Source organism: Hyalella azteca, unplaced genomic scaffold (genome assembly GCF_000764305.2).
Source record: "Hyalella azteca isolate HAZT.00-mixed unplaced genomic scaffold, Hazt_2.0.2 contig9858, whole genome shotgun sequence".
Lineage (NCBI taxonomy): Eukaryota > Metazoa > Arthropoda > Malacostraca > Amphipoda > Hyalellidae > Hyalella > Hyalella azteca.
The window spans coordinates 118,357-134,353 of record NW_025939917.1 but is presented as its reverse complement, the minus strand read 5'-3'; the positions used below and the strand labels follow the sequence as shown (position 1 = coordinate 134,353).

Below are 15,997 nucleotides of genomic sequence, written 5' to 3'. Positions count from 1 at the left end.
GTGCTGGGACACCAGCGTCCAGTGATGCTGTGCTGGGACACCAGCGTCCAGTGATGCTGTGCTGGGACACCAGCGTCCAGTGATGCTGCTGTGCTGGGACATCAGCGTCCAGTGATGCTGTGCTGGGACCAGAGTCTTGTGCTGTATTTTCCCTCCTAAACAGAAGTTAGATTCATTGAATACCGGTAGGTAGTTCTCGTTATGAAGAGTTTTTATTCCATCGTAAATATTTTTTATGAAAATTGAAAGACCGTCTGCGTGGTATGATATTTTAGGCCGTATTTAGGGGCCGTATTTAAGAGCCGTATTAGGCCGTATTTAGGGGCTGTATTAGGCCCCATTTAGGGGCCGTATTTAAGAGCCGTATTAGGCCGTATTTAGGGGCCGTATTAGGCCCCATTTAGGAGCCGTATTTAAGAGCCGTATTAGGCCGTATTTAGGGGCCGTATCAGGTCGTATTTAGGGGCCGTATTTAAGTGCCGTATTAGGCCGTATTTAGGGGCCGTCTGGCTCCTAAGATCTAATGTAAACAATGCATCAAAGCTAATGCTGCTCTCGATAACAATTCTCAATATATTCAGTTGGTATAACAACGTGAATCATAGAATTTGTAATTTTGCGTAGTATTTCATTAATGCTTTTCATGCAAATTTTAAGGTTAGGTTTGAACATTTGTTGTTCGAACTGTCTCCTGATTTACTATAATACTAATTCGGTGGTAGCTTGAAATATATTTAGTTGACTACATACTGTCCGAGTGATCTGTCATCTGTTAATAAAATAATCATGAAATTTATTCCTAACGATTGGCATCAGATTTTCTGAAGATTTTTCTTTTATTTTCTCTTTTTATTAGTTATCAATTATTTGTTATTATTTTTACACTTGATGGAGTTGTGTGAATGTGCACAGTGAAATGCATGTATTGAGACTGATTTTTTGCGCTAAATTTCTGGCCAAGAAATTTCGAATTTCTGCGCTAAATTTTATGCAATCTTGACGATGATTTACCATCTTCAGCTCTCAATTTTGCAATATGTGAACAAGAGAACTCGTGTTAATTGTAAACTGAAGTATTGTCGTGTCTCGTAAAGATGTTTCTTGTTCATTATCATTAGGTTCATACTTTATATTTATTGTTTAATTCTTGCTAAGCGGTACTGAAGTGAACAAATTTAATCTTCAATGAGGTCAGGATTTTGTAAATGAAACTTTGTAAGCAATGTTACGTAATCCGGAAACCCATTTGAGTTTAATTCCAGTACAGTGAAATGAACCCATAAATGCCGTCGTTTAGGAATAGGCTGATTGATGTTCTCTGTAAAATTGTGATTTTTCGTATCATGCGTCGAAGTGGATGTAAAAAAATGTAACTCAGTACTCACTGCAGTGAGTGACAGAGAGCGCATTTTCTCGTCGACGAAAATGTGAAGTCACGGACGGACAGACAGACGGACATGGCGATCACAATAGTGCATTTTTTCCATAAACGAGAAAATGCGCTAAAAATTTTGATGCAGCTCATTTATAAAATATTTTTATTATTAGGAATTTTCATTTTGTTTGTACATGTTAATTTGTTTTTACATGTTCAGGATTGTCTTAGGACACGTTTTGGACAAGCTTATTACATGTTTAGGTGAAGTTTTTTTTATGACTTATTCGTTGCATGTAAGTTTCATAGCGAGCGGTTTTCAAAGTATGACTAATGAAACTCTATTTTTTTATTTTTTCGCAATTGAAAATCATGTAAAAAAAGTTAAATATGTAATAAAGTACTAGCTTTGATTTCAGATATCTGTACCCACAAATATATATTTCTTAATGTATAAAGGCAAGTCTAAAAGTTGTTAGGAAAGTTTCATCGACTTCAAATAATAAACATAATTCAATCACGGCATGTAATAATTTAAGTAATAATATTGACGAATGTGTTAATGAATATTATTTTCTAGTATGGACTGCTGAAATTAAATGAGCATTTAAAAAATTATCGTCTTCTGTGCACTGATGGTAAAATTTTTAATAGGTTAAAGTATGAACTATTTATGTACAATTGGAAAATCATCTTCTATTATAGACCATCGGCGAAATTTTGAACGTGCGTAACCATTTATTCGTAATGTGTGCGAAGTGCAAGTGTTCTAAGATCATAGCAAGAAAATGGAATGAGTATTAGATTGAAAAATATTTCGTTTTTTAGCTATTCACTTTTTGTTTGTTTAATCTATTGAGTTTATTTTGTAGCTATTCCTTGGTGTCAATGCGTGAGTACCCAGACATGATATTTTATTTTCATTTCATTTAAGTTCAATTATAAATATTCCTTGCATGTTCAATTTATTTAAGTTTGTTTACATTCTCTAACGTGCCTGCTTTGGGACCTGGTTTCTTCATATTCCCAACGCAATTATGTTTTATAATTATCAAGATTTTGTATATACAAAGTTTTGTCTGTATTTTCAGTTTAATTTTTGGTATTTCACCAGATTAGAAAATATTGTATTCATTTTTCTGTCATCTTGTGTGTTATACCTACATCATGCTGAAGTAATGAAGGCATGGAAAATTTTTATGCATGAATTATATTATATTCTTCCATACTCTTCTTCCGCATTTATGTTTTGTTAATTTAATGAAAATAGGATTAGATTTTGGAGGGAACGTAAGTTTGTCACGAACCTTGGGAATTTATTTTAAATAGAACATTTCTTCCGTGAATATTTTAAATTTTAACCCGCGTGTCCATTTTGCTTATCCTGAGATCATGCCTGATGTTTCTGCTTTTTTTACGCGAATTGTGAAAATCTTTCAGAAAATCAGTACAAAAACAACGTAAAAAGATCACTGTCGATATTGAAACTTGGTATTATATTTGAGCAGCAAACGTTTCTAAGTGTTAAGTGGAATATTATTTAAACAATAAATATAATATACATGTAATCTCATTCTCTTTTGTTTGCATTGCTAGAACATGTCTTCATTCCGCCTTATTAGCTGAGCGAATAATCGTTTATAAATCAGCAAACGTTTATAAAAAAATAAATCAGCATGATTGACTATTATCAAGTTTATGCAGACCACCATAATTTCATAAATAATAATTACCACGAATTATTAATCACATTTGCTGTAATCACAATGCAAAACAACATAAACACGTTAATAATCCGCCATATTCGTCGAGGTTATGTAAACACAACTGACATCGCTCCTCCTCCTAAGTAGCATATGTCGCCTTCCTCAAGTCAGCCAAATTTCTAAATTTTTCCAAATTTGTTGCGAAAAATCGGAAAAATGTACGAAAATATTAAACGATTGTGTTGAGATGAATTTTTTTATTGATTGTTTCCAAAGGTACATTTAAGAAGTGGTTATGTAGGCATGTCAGTAGTTGGGCCAAGTTGTTGAAGAAAATTCATCTGAGAGACATTCAAGTTTAATGAAACCATCTCCCAACGAGACCATACATTCCATACATTCGAGACCATCTGAATTCATAGCTGCATCGCAGTTTAATATTCAACTGTTTTTGAACAGACATTCACTATTTAAATTTTTTTAATGGCTATACGTACAACTTTTTTCTGGCACAGTCACGACTGTTCGTGACGTTTTATGGTTTAAAACGTGGAGCTGCATTCATTCTTTCGGTGACACGAATATGACTGTACGAATTCGTTTATTCAGTTTCACGATTATTAGTGTACGAATTCGTTTATTCAGTTTCACGATTATTAGTGTACGAATTCGTTTCTTCAGTTTCATGAATATTAGTGTACGAATTCGTTTCTTCAGTTTCACGAATATTAGTGTACGAATTCGTTTCTTCAGTTTCACGAATATGAGTGTACCAATTCATTCCTTCAGTTTCATGAATTTAAGTACGAATTCGTTACGTCTGTGGTACGAATAAGAGGTAAGCTTGTTACCTATTTTACAACCACCCCGGTAACTTCACCCAGCGCGGAACTTAATTAAATTGCCTCGCCTAAAAGTGAATAAATTTCTTCTTTCTTTTCCTAAAGTGACCAATATTTCCATGCTGGTTTCCATGTCCAATCGAAGATACTCAACTTGTCTACAATAATTAATGGATATTAGACTTTCCAGTGGATTTCTACACTCTTCACGTATTTAATCATCGATAATTAATAAAGAAAAATCTATCTTCTGTAGATAACGTTCATAATTATCATTTGAGAGTTGGGAAACGATAGATTTGAGTTGAAAATACAAATGTATTTTTTCATAGTAAGGAGTGGTATGAATAATTTAATATATTTCGCTATTGTAGTTTTATGCCTCGTATATTCAGTGCTGCTGCGCAATGAGACTCCACATTTAATTATTGTGTCTCTAAATAATAATAAATAATAAATTAGCCTTCATGCATTCATGGAGCCTTCATGCATTCATGAAGCGTTCATGCATTCATGAAGCCTTCATGCATTCACAGGACGGATGACGTCGATGATGAATGAAGTCTCCAAGCCTTCATGTGTCTGGGGCACAGGTTAATAGTTCACTGATGGGAAAATAAATTAATTTGAATTTGCCATAATTTTTCATTTTCCTCTTCAGTGTTCTGCACCTTGATCCAAATTTGTTGATCAATGGAAATTATCAATCAATTTATGACATGGCTCCACGTAAATGGCAATGATCCATCCACATCTGTGTTTTTGAAATAAAAGGGCATTTTAAAAGTTTTAATTAAATTCTTATACAAACTGTAATGCTAAGAAAACTTACATTGATTTTTGAAACTAATCTCGTTGTGTTTATAAACGCCAGTCGCGTGTGGAAAATCAAGTGCGGCTGAAAATTTTATTCAAAGAAATTATTCCCTTTAAATGTTGAAACGGCAGTTGCCTGGGAAAAATCAAGTGTTGCATTGAAGAGTAGTTTCTTTAACTAACCCAGCGTCATTTGTATGTATTAATTATGACATTCTCGAATCTCTTATAGATTACCGATAACAAAAGTAATTTTATTGTAACAAATTACTCATTCTCCATATTATTCACATTACTGGAACTTGTACAATGTATACATACATATCTTAGCTGTGTTTAGTCAGTCCTGTTACTTGCTATAGTGCTGATCCGCTGTCGGGTTGTGTGAATTATTTTTATATAAAATGTGTATGTATTGACTGGACACAAGTGCGTGAAATGTGTATGGCAAACAGGATGACAAATTTTAAATTCAATTTTAGATTTAAATTTCAATTTAGGTTGTCGTCCGAGGTATATAAAACAATATTGAGGTAGCTCATGAATTGCATATAATTGACGACTCCGGGGTAAGTAATTGGTGTTAGAATAATTGAGTAATATTGGCTAAAATATTTTGTTTAAGGTGCATATAACCCGATCTATGAATATAAATATATATCGATATATAAATATAATATATAAAAATAAATAAATATAAATATATAATGGTACTTTTAGATATTTTTTTAGGGTGCATTTAACCAGATGTAATTCACTGTTACTAACAAGCTGCAAATAATTGTTAATGTTCGGCGTTTTCCCCTCAACTTTAACGGCATTCCCGCTACGAAAATAATGAATAAAAATTGTGATAACCTTGACAGATAAGTGAATCGATCGAGTCAACGATTAGTCTCAAGATTTATGTGACTATAAATTTAATCACAATATTTGCGGCATAAAACAGGAAATGCGTTATAAAAATTTCTTAATTGTATGTACGCACTGCATTCTGCCGAGTTAATTGGTCTCGATCTCGTCAATAAATAATATTCTACTGACATTAATATCATAAATAACATTCAACTATCTCGATCTCGTCTATAAATAATATTCAACTGATATTCATTATAAATGAATATGCTAAAAATTCACCAGTCCATTTTATTGTGTATTAAACTGGTATTCTCTACTAATGAGAATGTGCGAGAAATTCAATCTGTTCTTCATTAAAACCATTATACTACTGCTACTTCATTTAAACCATTATACTACTACTACTACATTTAAACCATTATACTACTGCTACTTCATTTAAACCATTATACTACTACTACTTCATTTAAACCATTATACTACTGCTACTTCATTTAAACCATTATACTACTACTACTTCATTTAAACCATTATACTACTACTACTTCATTTAAACCATTATACTACTACTACTTCATTTAAACCATTATATTACTACTAATTCATTTAAACCATTATACTACTACTACTTCATTTAAACCATTATACTACTACTACTACTACTTCATTAAAACCATTATACTACTACTACTTCATTTAGACCATTATACTATTACTACCTACTTCATTAGAAGTGAGCCAACCCAGAAAGCCTCTCGACGCTGCTGAAGTTCACGCCAAATTCGTGCGTATTCGTGCTTATTAGTTTTTCGTTAAATACTGCTCAGTTTTTCAGTAAATTCTTTCAGTTTTTTCGTAAATTCTTTCAGCATTTCAGTAAATACTTAATGGCATTCGAGTAAATTCTTTCAGTATTTCAGTAAGTACTTCTCAGTTTTTCAGTAAATACTTATAAGTGTTTTAGTAAATACTTATTGGTGTTTTAGTAAATACTTCTCAGTATTTCAATAAATATTTATCAGTATTTCAATAAATACTTATCAGTATTTCAGTAAATACTTATCAGTATTTCAGTGAATATATATCTGTATTTCCTTCTGTTCTTCTTTATTTAATTTAATCTAAATTGGTCCACATAAAATTTCATTATATAACCCAAAAGTGTTTTTAAGCTTTATTCCTTTTCGATTGTTTTGTTGATAAAATTGTAGAGGATTAAATTCTATAATAAATACGAAGTTAGCATATTATGCTATAGAGATAAATAGAGTTAGCATACACATGGTGAACCCCTCATGCCAGTACACATGGTGAACCCCTCATGGCAGTACACATGTGAACCCCTCATGGCAGTACACATGGTGAACCCCTCATGACAGTGCACATGTGAACCCCTCATGGCAGTACACATGGTGAACCCCTCATGACAGTACACATGGTGAACCCCTCATGGCAGTACACATGGTGAACCCCTCATGGCAGTACACATGGTGAACCTGTCTCTTATACACATCTAGATGTGTATAAGAGACAGCCTCATGGCAGTACACATGGTGAACCCCTCATGGCAGTACACATGGTGAACCCCCCATGGCAGAACGCCCCCCTCTATACCGACCCCCTGACCCCGGCTCTGCTATTGGTCGAGGCTGCAATTAAAGCCACGCTTCCTATTGGCTGGGGAGACTGCAATTAAAATGGTAGACTCGATCGTGCACACTCAAAAAAATTACTAGAACTTTGTCCAAATAGCGATCTAATTATGCATTTGTGTGGGTCATCCTGACCCAGATTTGCCAGGAAAAAGGGGCATTAGCGTTATGTGCAGAAAGTGTGTCACTACCTTGAATATGACCAATAAATTTTATGGGTTCGCTTTAACTAACCATTTAAACGATCATTATTTTGATAATATATGTCCATGTTTACTTAACTATCTATTGTGCTATTATTATTACAAATAATTCAAAAAGTTATAAATAGACAATTTTATTAGATGCGTAAATTTACGCCCATAATGCCTTTTGGTTTATTCGTCATTCTCGTCGATTAGTTCTTGGTATATGCAATCATTCACTATTTGATAGTTTTATTTAATTTATTAAATTATCTGCGCACTTTCAGTGCGCAGATAATTTAATCGTTTGTATTTTTCTGTTATCGTCGATGAATCATAAAAAAATTGTAACACGTTCAGTCCAACTGGATACACGGAATTGAACCTATTATTTTTATCAAATTTTGTTTCAGTCAACGTGAAATTTTCGAGAAGTTTATCCAATCATATTTATTAATTTAGTTTTCAACAATTCCAATTAGTTGAATGAATCCCGTAAATTTTGTTATAATTTTAAGATATCGTTTATTCGTTGATAAACAGCTCATTTCTGCATGATAATATTGCCGGAAAATTATAACGATTCGCGTAGAAATTGTACAAAGGGTTCGATCGCGCGGAAATTATACAAACAGTTCGCGCAGAAACTATACAAAGGGTTCGATCGCGCAGAAATTATACAAACGGTTCGCGCGGAAATTATACAATTGATTTGCGCAGAAATTATACAAATGATTGGCGTAGAAATTATACAAATGATTCGCGTAGAAATTATACAAACGGTTCGCACAGAAATTATACAAACGGTTCGCGCAGAAATTATACAAACGGTTCGCGCAGAAATTATACAAACTGTTAACGCAGAAATTATACAAACAGTTCGCGTAGAAATTATACAAACAGTTCGCGTAGAAATTATACAAACGGTTCGGGTAGAAATTATACAAACGGTTCGGGCAGAAATTATACAAACGGTTCGCGTAGAAATTATACAAACGGTTCGCGTAGAAATTATACAAACGATTCGCGTAGAAATTATACAAACGGTTCGCGCAGAAATTATACAAACGGTTCGCGTAGAAATTATACAAATGATTCGCGTAGAAATTATACAAACGATTCGCGTAGAAATTATACAAACGGTTCGCGTGGGGAGACTGCAATTAAAATGGTAGACTCGATCGTGCACACTCAAAAAAATTACTAGAACTTTGTCCAAATAGCGATCTAATTATGCATTTTTGTGGGTCATCCTGACCCAGATTTGCTAGGAAAAAGAGGCATATTTGCAGAAAGTGTGTCACTACCTGAACAATATGACAATTAATTTTCTGGGTGTTTTTACTAACCATTTTTGTCCGGTGAACGATCATTATTTTGATATAAAGATTGATTATTTGATTATATTAAGTTCAAGGTTATGCAATTATTGACTGTGCTATTACTAATATAAATAATTGCAAATTTTGTTATTGGATAATGTTATTAGAAACGCAATTTTACGGTTATTGTGCCTCTTGGTTGATTCGTCATTCACGTCTATTATAGTGTTTGGTATATGCAACGATTCCCTATTTGATTGTTTTATTTAATTTATAAAATTATCGATGCACTTTCTAAATTTTCTAAATCTTATCAACATGATCATTTCACACAAACGGAGCATAATAGTTAATTGAAGTTACTTGATAATACCGGTACGCCTTATAGTTATTTTCAATCATTAATAAACCTTACTTATTTTCAGTATTTCAATAATGTGGTAACATGATCGGAATATTTCAAATTCAACATATTCATTTTTCTATAATTAGAAACATAGAAGTATAATTTCGCTCTTTCCATGTTGAATGTATTGACTGAGTATACATGGAAAGGTTAAGAATTTTCCTATACCTGAAAATCTTCACCGTTATTGATCTTTATTTTTGCTTGCACCTTTACAGTGAGTGGGCAATTTTAAGTCTTTCAGATATCATCCTTTGCGACAGCTTATTAACATATATGCGTTTAAGGTGGACATCGAAAAAAGCAAGCGACTGTTATTTTTCTATTGCAGAACAAACGTACAAACCAATTGTATTTTACTGTTAGCTTCGATGAATCATAAAAATTTTTTAGCACGTTCAGCCCAACTGGATACACGGAACTGAACCTATTATTTTTATCAAATTTTGTTTCAGTAAAAGTGAATTTTTCGGTAAGTTTATTCAATCATCTTTATTAATTTAGTTTCCAACAATACATAAGTAAATTGAATCCCGTTAATTTTTCTGTAATTTTAAATTAAATATCGTTTTCTTTATTCGTCGATAGATAACTAATTTTTTGCACGATAATATTGCCAGAAAATTATATAGACGGTTCGCGTAGAAATTGTACAAACGGTTCGCGTAGAAATTATACAAACGGTTCGCGCAGAAATTATACAAACGATTCGCGTAGAAATTATACAAACGGATCGCGTAGAAATTCTATAAACGATTCGCGTAGAAATTATACAAACGGTTCGCGCAGAAATTATACAAACGGTTCGCGCAGAAATTCGCCAGCCGGCGACCCGCCAATCAAAGGAAGTTATATTCGTGTCATTTTACTGTAGGCTGTTATTACGCGGGATTATTAAGGATGATTGTCAGTAATTTGTCGACATTTTGAGGGTTGATAATCGGCGCATGGATGTGAACACTACGGCGAATCATCGGCGATTTTTCAGTGGCCGTCCATTGTGATAAGATACGCGACCGTAATTTCTACAAGTAATAATCGTCTGGATCGACACGGCGCTCCATATGCGGCAATCAATCCCTCGTATATGCGATTTTTCTTCGCTTGGAAAATTATCGTTCAATCAATTGATCTTTGCTTGTTATATACAAACTATGTCTAGACGCGCGAATTCTACCTTCTTTTATTGAATAACTTGAATTTTGAATTATGTTGAGACATTCATTTATGTTGCATATATAATTAATTATGAATGTTATATAATTTATTGATTTTGACCCTAGATTATAATTCTGTACGATGGCTGTCTTCATTTAATCAATAATGAGCTTCATAGCTTCAAAAAAGACTTATTTGAAATTGTGCCCTCCAATACATCTTTGCTCATTTACATTTTGCTTCAATTAATAATAGGTACGCTGTGAGCAGGAGACGATTGAAATTGCATACATTTTTAAAATTATATTGATGTAAACTAAGTTAGAAGCATGAGTATCCAGCCATCTGCAGTTTAGTTTAATCAAACATTAAAAATGAAAATTTTATCCATCGTGTCTTGCTAAAAATGTTTGATACATGCACGACTGTGCTATTGAACTATTCAACCATGCGCTAACTTTATCATGATTTGCAAGAAATTTAAATTTTTTCGAATATCTTTTATATCATGGAAATTAGTTATTTTTTATTTCGTGCCTTTTTCTATTTATAAATTTTAATTTCATTTTTTTACGAATTTTGACATTTATTTATTTATTTATTATTTGTGATATACTATATTCGTATTTTATTTCATATTCAATTTTTTATTTCTGAATGGGAGTCGGCAATTTAATCTACATCGCTGCCTATTAATAACTTGAAAAATAACATACTGATATTCTTTATTATGCGCCGTTCATTGAAGTCTTTGAAAAAATTTGAATTTATGATTGAAATTTTTTTTGATTTTATAAAAAAGTTCTAAATTAACGAGTAATGTATCTCAGTCAAATAATCCCAGATTATAATTTAGTATTTATATTGACGCGAATATGATGATAAAAAGGAACCATGCACTTTGTATGAAAAAAGTTAATTTAATCCTAATAAAATAGCGTTTTCCGCGGCAAGGGCAGATTTAGGTAGGGAACTTATGTCAATTAAACTCATACATTCAAATCCGATATTTCTCTTAATTATTCAAGAAACTCCTACATTAGCTCTCTTTTTCCCTACAGATTCATTTGATTTTATATGCTCTTATGCTCAGCAATACAATGATACAATGAATTTTAGCGTTACAATGAATATATTCCATTGGCTTAACGAATTTAGTGATTGCCTCGTATAACGCTGAAATCAATCCTATGTATTCTTCATTTCAGCAATTGACAAAGCTTCATCGACGCTGGAGTATGCCAATCTAATCTTGATCTATAATCACATGGGACGCTTGTTACTGTATGATTTATAGCTAAGAAAACCACGTAATTCCAACCTTCATGTCTGTCACGAACTTGTCGTACATCAAGACATACCATTGACAATTTAAGTCCTCGTGTCCTCTGTTTTTGTCACTGAGAATTTTGTTTCGTGTTCAGATGTTTTTTTTAAGTATCGACATGTTTTTTCTAAAGTTTCATAGAGTAAAAAAAATTCTTATATGCATTGAGAAATGTTTCCCCGAGACTCAAACGCTACTCGAATTTAGATAAATTTGTGTTTCGCAGTTTCCTAACGGTAAGTTGAAAAATGAAACTGAAAATTCATTGTAAATTATAATTAATATAGTTTCAGAATCTGTAAAATCTGACTGGGTAACAACACAACCACAACAAAAATCCATCATTAAAACTGATTCCACACGATTCCATTGAAGGTAAAATGGCAATTACGTGATTTAAAATGTCATTATCATGTATAATTGAATACTTTAACAGGCATCAAGAAATTGGAAAAACGTTCCCATTGAACGTCGATTAGCTAAAATCTTAGGTGAAATAAGGTGAAAATTTAGTATCAGGTTTGAAATCACACGGAGCCAAATTGGGGGCCGATCTGATGGACGAATACGGAAGCGAGTACGGAATGCTCGTTGAGTAGCAATAATGGAATGGTTATTAGAAAAAGTACGCCTCAACAGCAAACGCACGCTGCTCACTTGTCCAATGCATAGTGGCAACTGACCAGGAGGGACACAAAACTTTATGACCTTGCCTTTCATATGAAATACCTTTTTCCTACAATATCTGGTTGCTTGGTGCGAAATACAAAACTGCATTTTCGTGAATCATCCTCTGCTACTCTTTAATTAAACTGTAAATGCTAATATGATACAGAGACACGGTAATGATTTTTCAAATCAGCGTAACCCAATTAGTCTAAATCACAACACTTCTATGGTGAAAAATTCTTGAAATTTTTTTTTTTTAATTATTGCGAGCGTCATATGATCATAACACTGACGTGAGGCACCGACTTGCCAGTCACGCGTACGTGTAATGACAATGACATGCCAGTCATGTTTACGTGCAATGACTAGCCAGTCACGTACACCTGCAACGACTTGTAGTTCAATCAACAGTAACATTCAACCATAACGTCTAAATAACGTTTATATTTTCGTTACTACCTGTTGGTATGTTCAATTATTAAGTCTTCTTGCTCGTAAGAATTTAGGATCAAGTGAAAAGTGAGCTTCAAACTTAAATAAAAATTTTTTAGCAGTCAAGCGTGCGGACAACTACGAAGAATTAAGTAGTGCAGCGTGCAGCTGCTGCTGGATTCCTTCAGGATACTTGGCTCGGGGATGTCATTGATAATCCATTTACTATTCCCGCATCTGAACTTCTTCCGTGACAACTAGGGAGCTGTTTCAGACCAGCGATTCCATCAATAACTCCTGTTGGATTTTCACAGAGGGGTAAATTGTAACCAGTTTGCCTAATGATATCACAATCGTGCATTTCACCAGATTCATCAAGATATTTTATACTGGTGTATACAATACAATACTTCTGCTCTGGATATGAGGCGATTTGAAAATTGTGTGTGAAAGTCACGCGAAATTCCTATGTACAAAATTTTCAATGGCGACGAAAATGTTTGCCAGCATGTTGTTTCGTTATAATTATTTTTACAAAAGTTATGATATTACTTGCCTCTCGACTATAAGTACCGCGGGATAAGATAGCTGTTCAGTTTAGGCAGACATGTGTTGGCAACAGTCTCATCACACCGAATGACGAAAACTAATTATTTTGTATAACTTGAATAAACATTAAAGCGACGTCAAAATTATCGATCCTCAGTATTAACTCCTGCAACTATTTTCCTTGAACAAGGGAATTTAATCAAACTCGACGATTGCGTGGAGTAACATAATAAGTTTAAAAAATTCGTTGTAGTTAGTAGAAATGTGATGCAATTCGTTCGGAGGATTTTCTTCGTTGTGCTCCAAAAATCCCTAAAAACAGTCCTAAAAATCTTAAATGCAACAAATTTTACATGAGCGAAGGGAACAATACTCGCCCTCGCACTCTCTCATATTGGAAATGAAATCGTCAGTTTAATACCGGATGCTGCGAGAAACCTCATGGCAACGCCTATATGTCTCCAAATGTCTAGGATGATGTCGTACCTCCTGTTGATCCCATGGTAAACAAATATAACTCGGTATTCACGGCATTGAGTGATAGAGCGCATTTTCTCGTCAACGAAAACGTGAAGTCGCGGACGGACAGACAGACAGACGGACAGACAGACGGACTGACGGACATGAACAGCACAATAGCGCCTTTTTTCCATAAATCAGAAAATGCGCTAAAAACCAGCATTCCTGTAAACTTTTTATTTGTTCTGAGCCTGATGCCTCTTGTCATGCCTTGGCACCGGCAGTTAATCACAGCAACTTGATGCTGCGGCCGCGGCTTAATATGGATTGGAGGGGAAATCTAGACATTAGGTGACGGCAATTGTTTGATATGTCGTGCGCCCGATGACATTTGTGCACAATTCGAGGCTTCTTGCGCAGATTTTGGCAATAATCCCTCAGGCACGCATTTGACCAAATTTTTCATTTGGGTCTGAAGCCAGTATTTTTCATTTGCTCGGAATACACGAACCTCAGCAGCGATCACACCAACAATAATGAGAGATTTTAGCTTGCGACATTTAAATTTTAAAGATGGTTTCTCCCATGTCGATGACACTTTAATGCACAAGGAGCCGAAAGCGAAGTTCAGAACTTAGCCCTTAGGGATAATCTTTTGTGTGCGTATCCTAGCTACGCCATCGAGCACTTACTGTGAAAGTAAAAATTTATTCTAATCACTTGAATTCTGTTGAGTCCAAAACTAATTTATGGCTGGAAGTGAAATTTTGCTTCTAATTAATACTTGCGAATAATTTTTAGGCATCTAACAGGCATGAACATCGGTGTTATTTATTACATAATGCAAGTTTTGTTGTATGTACAAGAAAAAACGCAACAATTTAAGTGCATGAGGCTGAGTGTTCCATTACTGAATGCATGGACCATTCTTTGTTGATAATTATTTAACTAACCACAATCGATATATTTCTTCTGTTTAATGATGAAGATAATTTAAATTTGCGACACCAGAATGTATTGAATTCATTTGATTAACCACTTAATTTACAGAAGTCTATTTAGATTATTATTATATAACTGTGATGTATAATGTAAGTCTCTCATATTATACATCATACATACATCTCTCATATGATGTATAATGTAAGTCTCTCGTAAGTCAGTAATCTTTGGACTTGGTATGTGGCTAGGTTTTCCGCATTGTATTAGTTTCATCTATACGAGTTATAGAAAACTCTTCTAGCTGAAAATTCGAATTCTTCCATCAATCCTGTTTTTAACACATTTATTTATAAGAAGATTTTAAATTCACGTTGATAATTCACGAATGTTTCTTACCAATTGTTACTAAAGAACTTTGACTGCATTATTTTAAAGTAAACGCTTCTGTCCGTGAATTATGGTTCGCTCGGGCATTCTGGGAAAATAAAATTGAAATCCCTGCTTTAATCTTTATATTCCGGGAAGACATGTTCGTTTCTTGTGAATCCAATTGGTCGGTGAGATGCAAAGCTGTCATTTGAAGTGAAATCGTGAAATGTGTGGAACAACATTTACCTCAAATGCAGGGTAATAAATATCGAATTTGCCTTCCTAACCTTCAATTTACCATTCAGAGAAGTTTCGCTAAGAGTTCGTCGTCTTATTCGGGGAAAATTCAGAGAATTATTTTGTGCATATAGCTGCAAAATATCGTGATTTTTTCGCGAGTTGGTTGCATTACAATTTAATTCAAAGGAAATAAAATGTATGTAATTTCCTTATTGTTTTAAGAACTCGTTGGATTGTAACTATTCACGGTTCTTCATTGAAATAAAAACAATTTTATTGCAATTTTATTAAAATTGGAATAATTTAGTGATTAGTAGACTTCCTCGAAAATTGTGTATATATTATTGGTAATGATTATATTAATTGCATTCAATCGGTAGTAATTCATTTAGTTAACTTTCATAATAATTCAAAATTCCATAATTGAATTAATAAATTACTTTCAAATTTCATGGTATCTCAACGTCAATGCAATTAATGTTATTCATATATCGAATATTCAATCACTATCTATTATCTCGACGATAATGCGGCAGATATATCTTTGTTCAAATTCTTTGTCAAAGACCATTTTAATATACCATATATCGGATCAGGTTGTATTGTTCTGGTATCTAGATCTGCAACAAATTTTCTGCGTTTTAACTCATTTTGAAATTAATCACGAAAACTAAAGCCTTCTAAAGAAAT

At 33.5% G+C, this 15,997-nt stretch overlaps 1 protein-coding gene across 1 annotated transcript in view; it reads left to right on the top strand.

Annotated features, from left to right (window-relative positions):
- LOC108671687 (ADP-ribosylation factor GTPase-activating protein 1) overlaps positions 1-7,293 on the top strand; it is a 22,518-nt gene extending 15,225 nt beyond the window's left edge. Inside the window, exon 11 of the mRNA XM_018159260.1 lies at positions 7,195-7,293. Within this exon, the coding sequence (XP_018014749.1) occupies positions 7,195-7,293 (99 nt within the window). The remainder of the gene's footprint in view (positions 1-7,194) is intronic.
- The last annotated feature ends 8,704 nt before the right edge of the window (positions 7,294-15,997 follow it).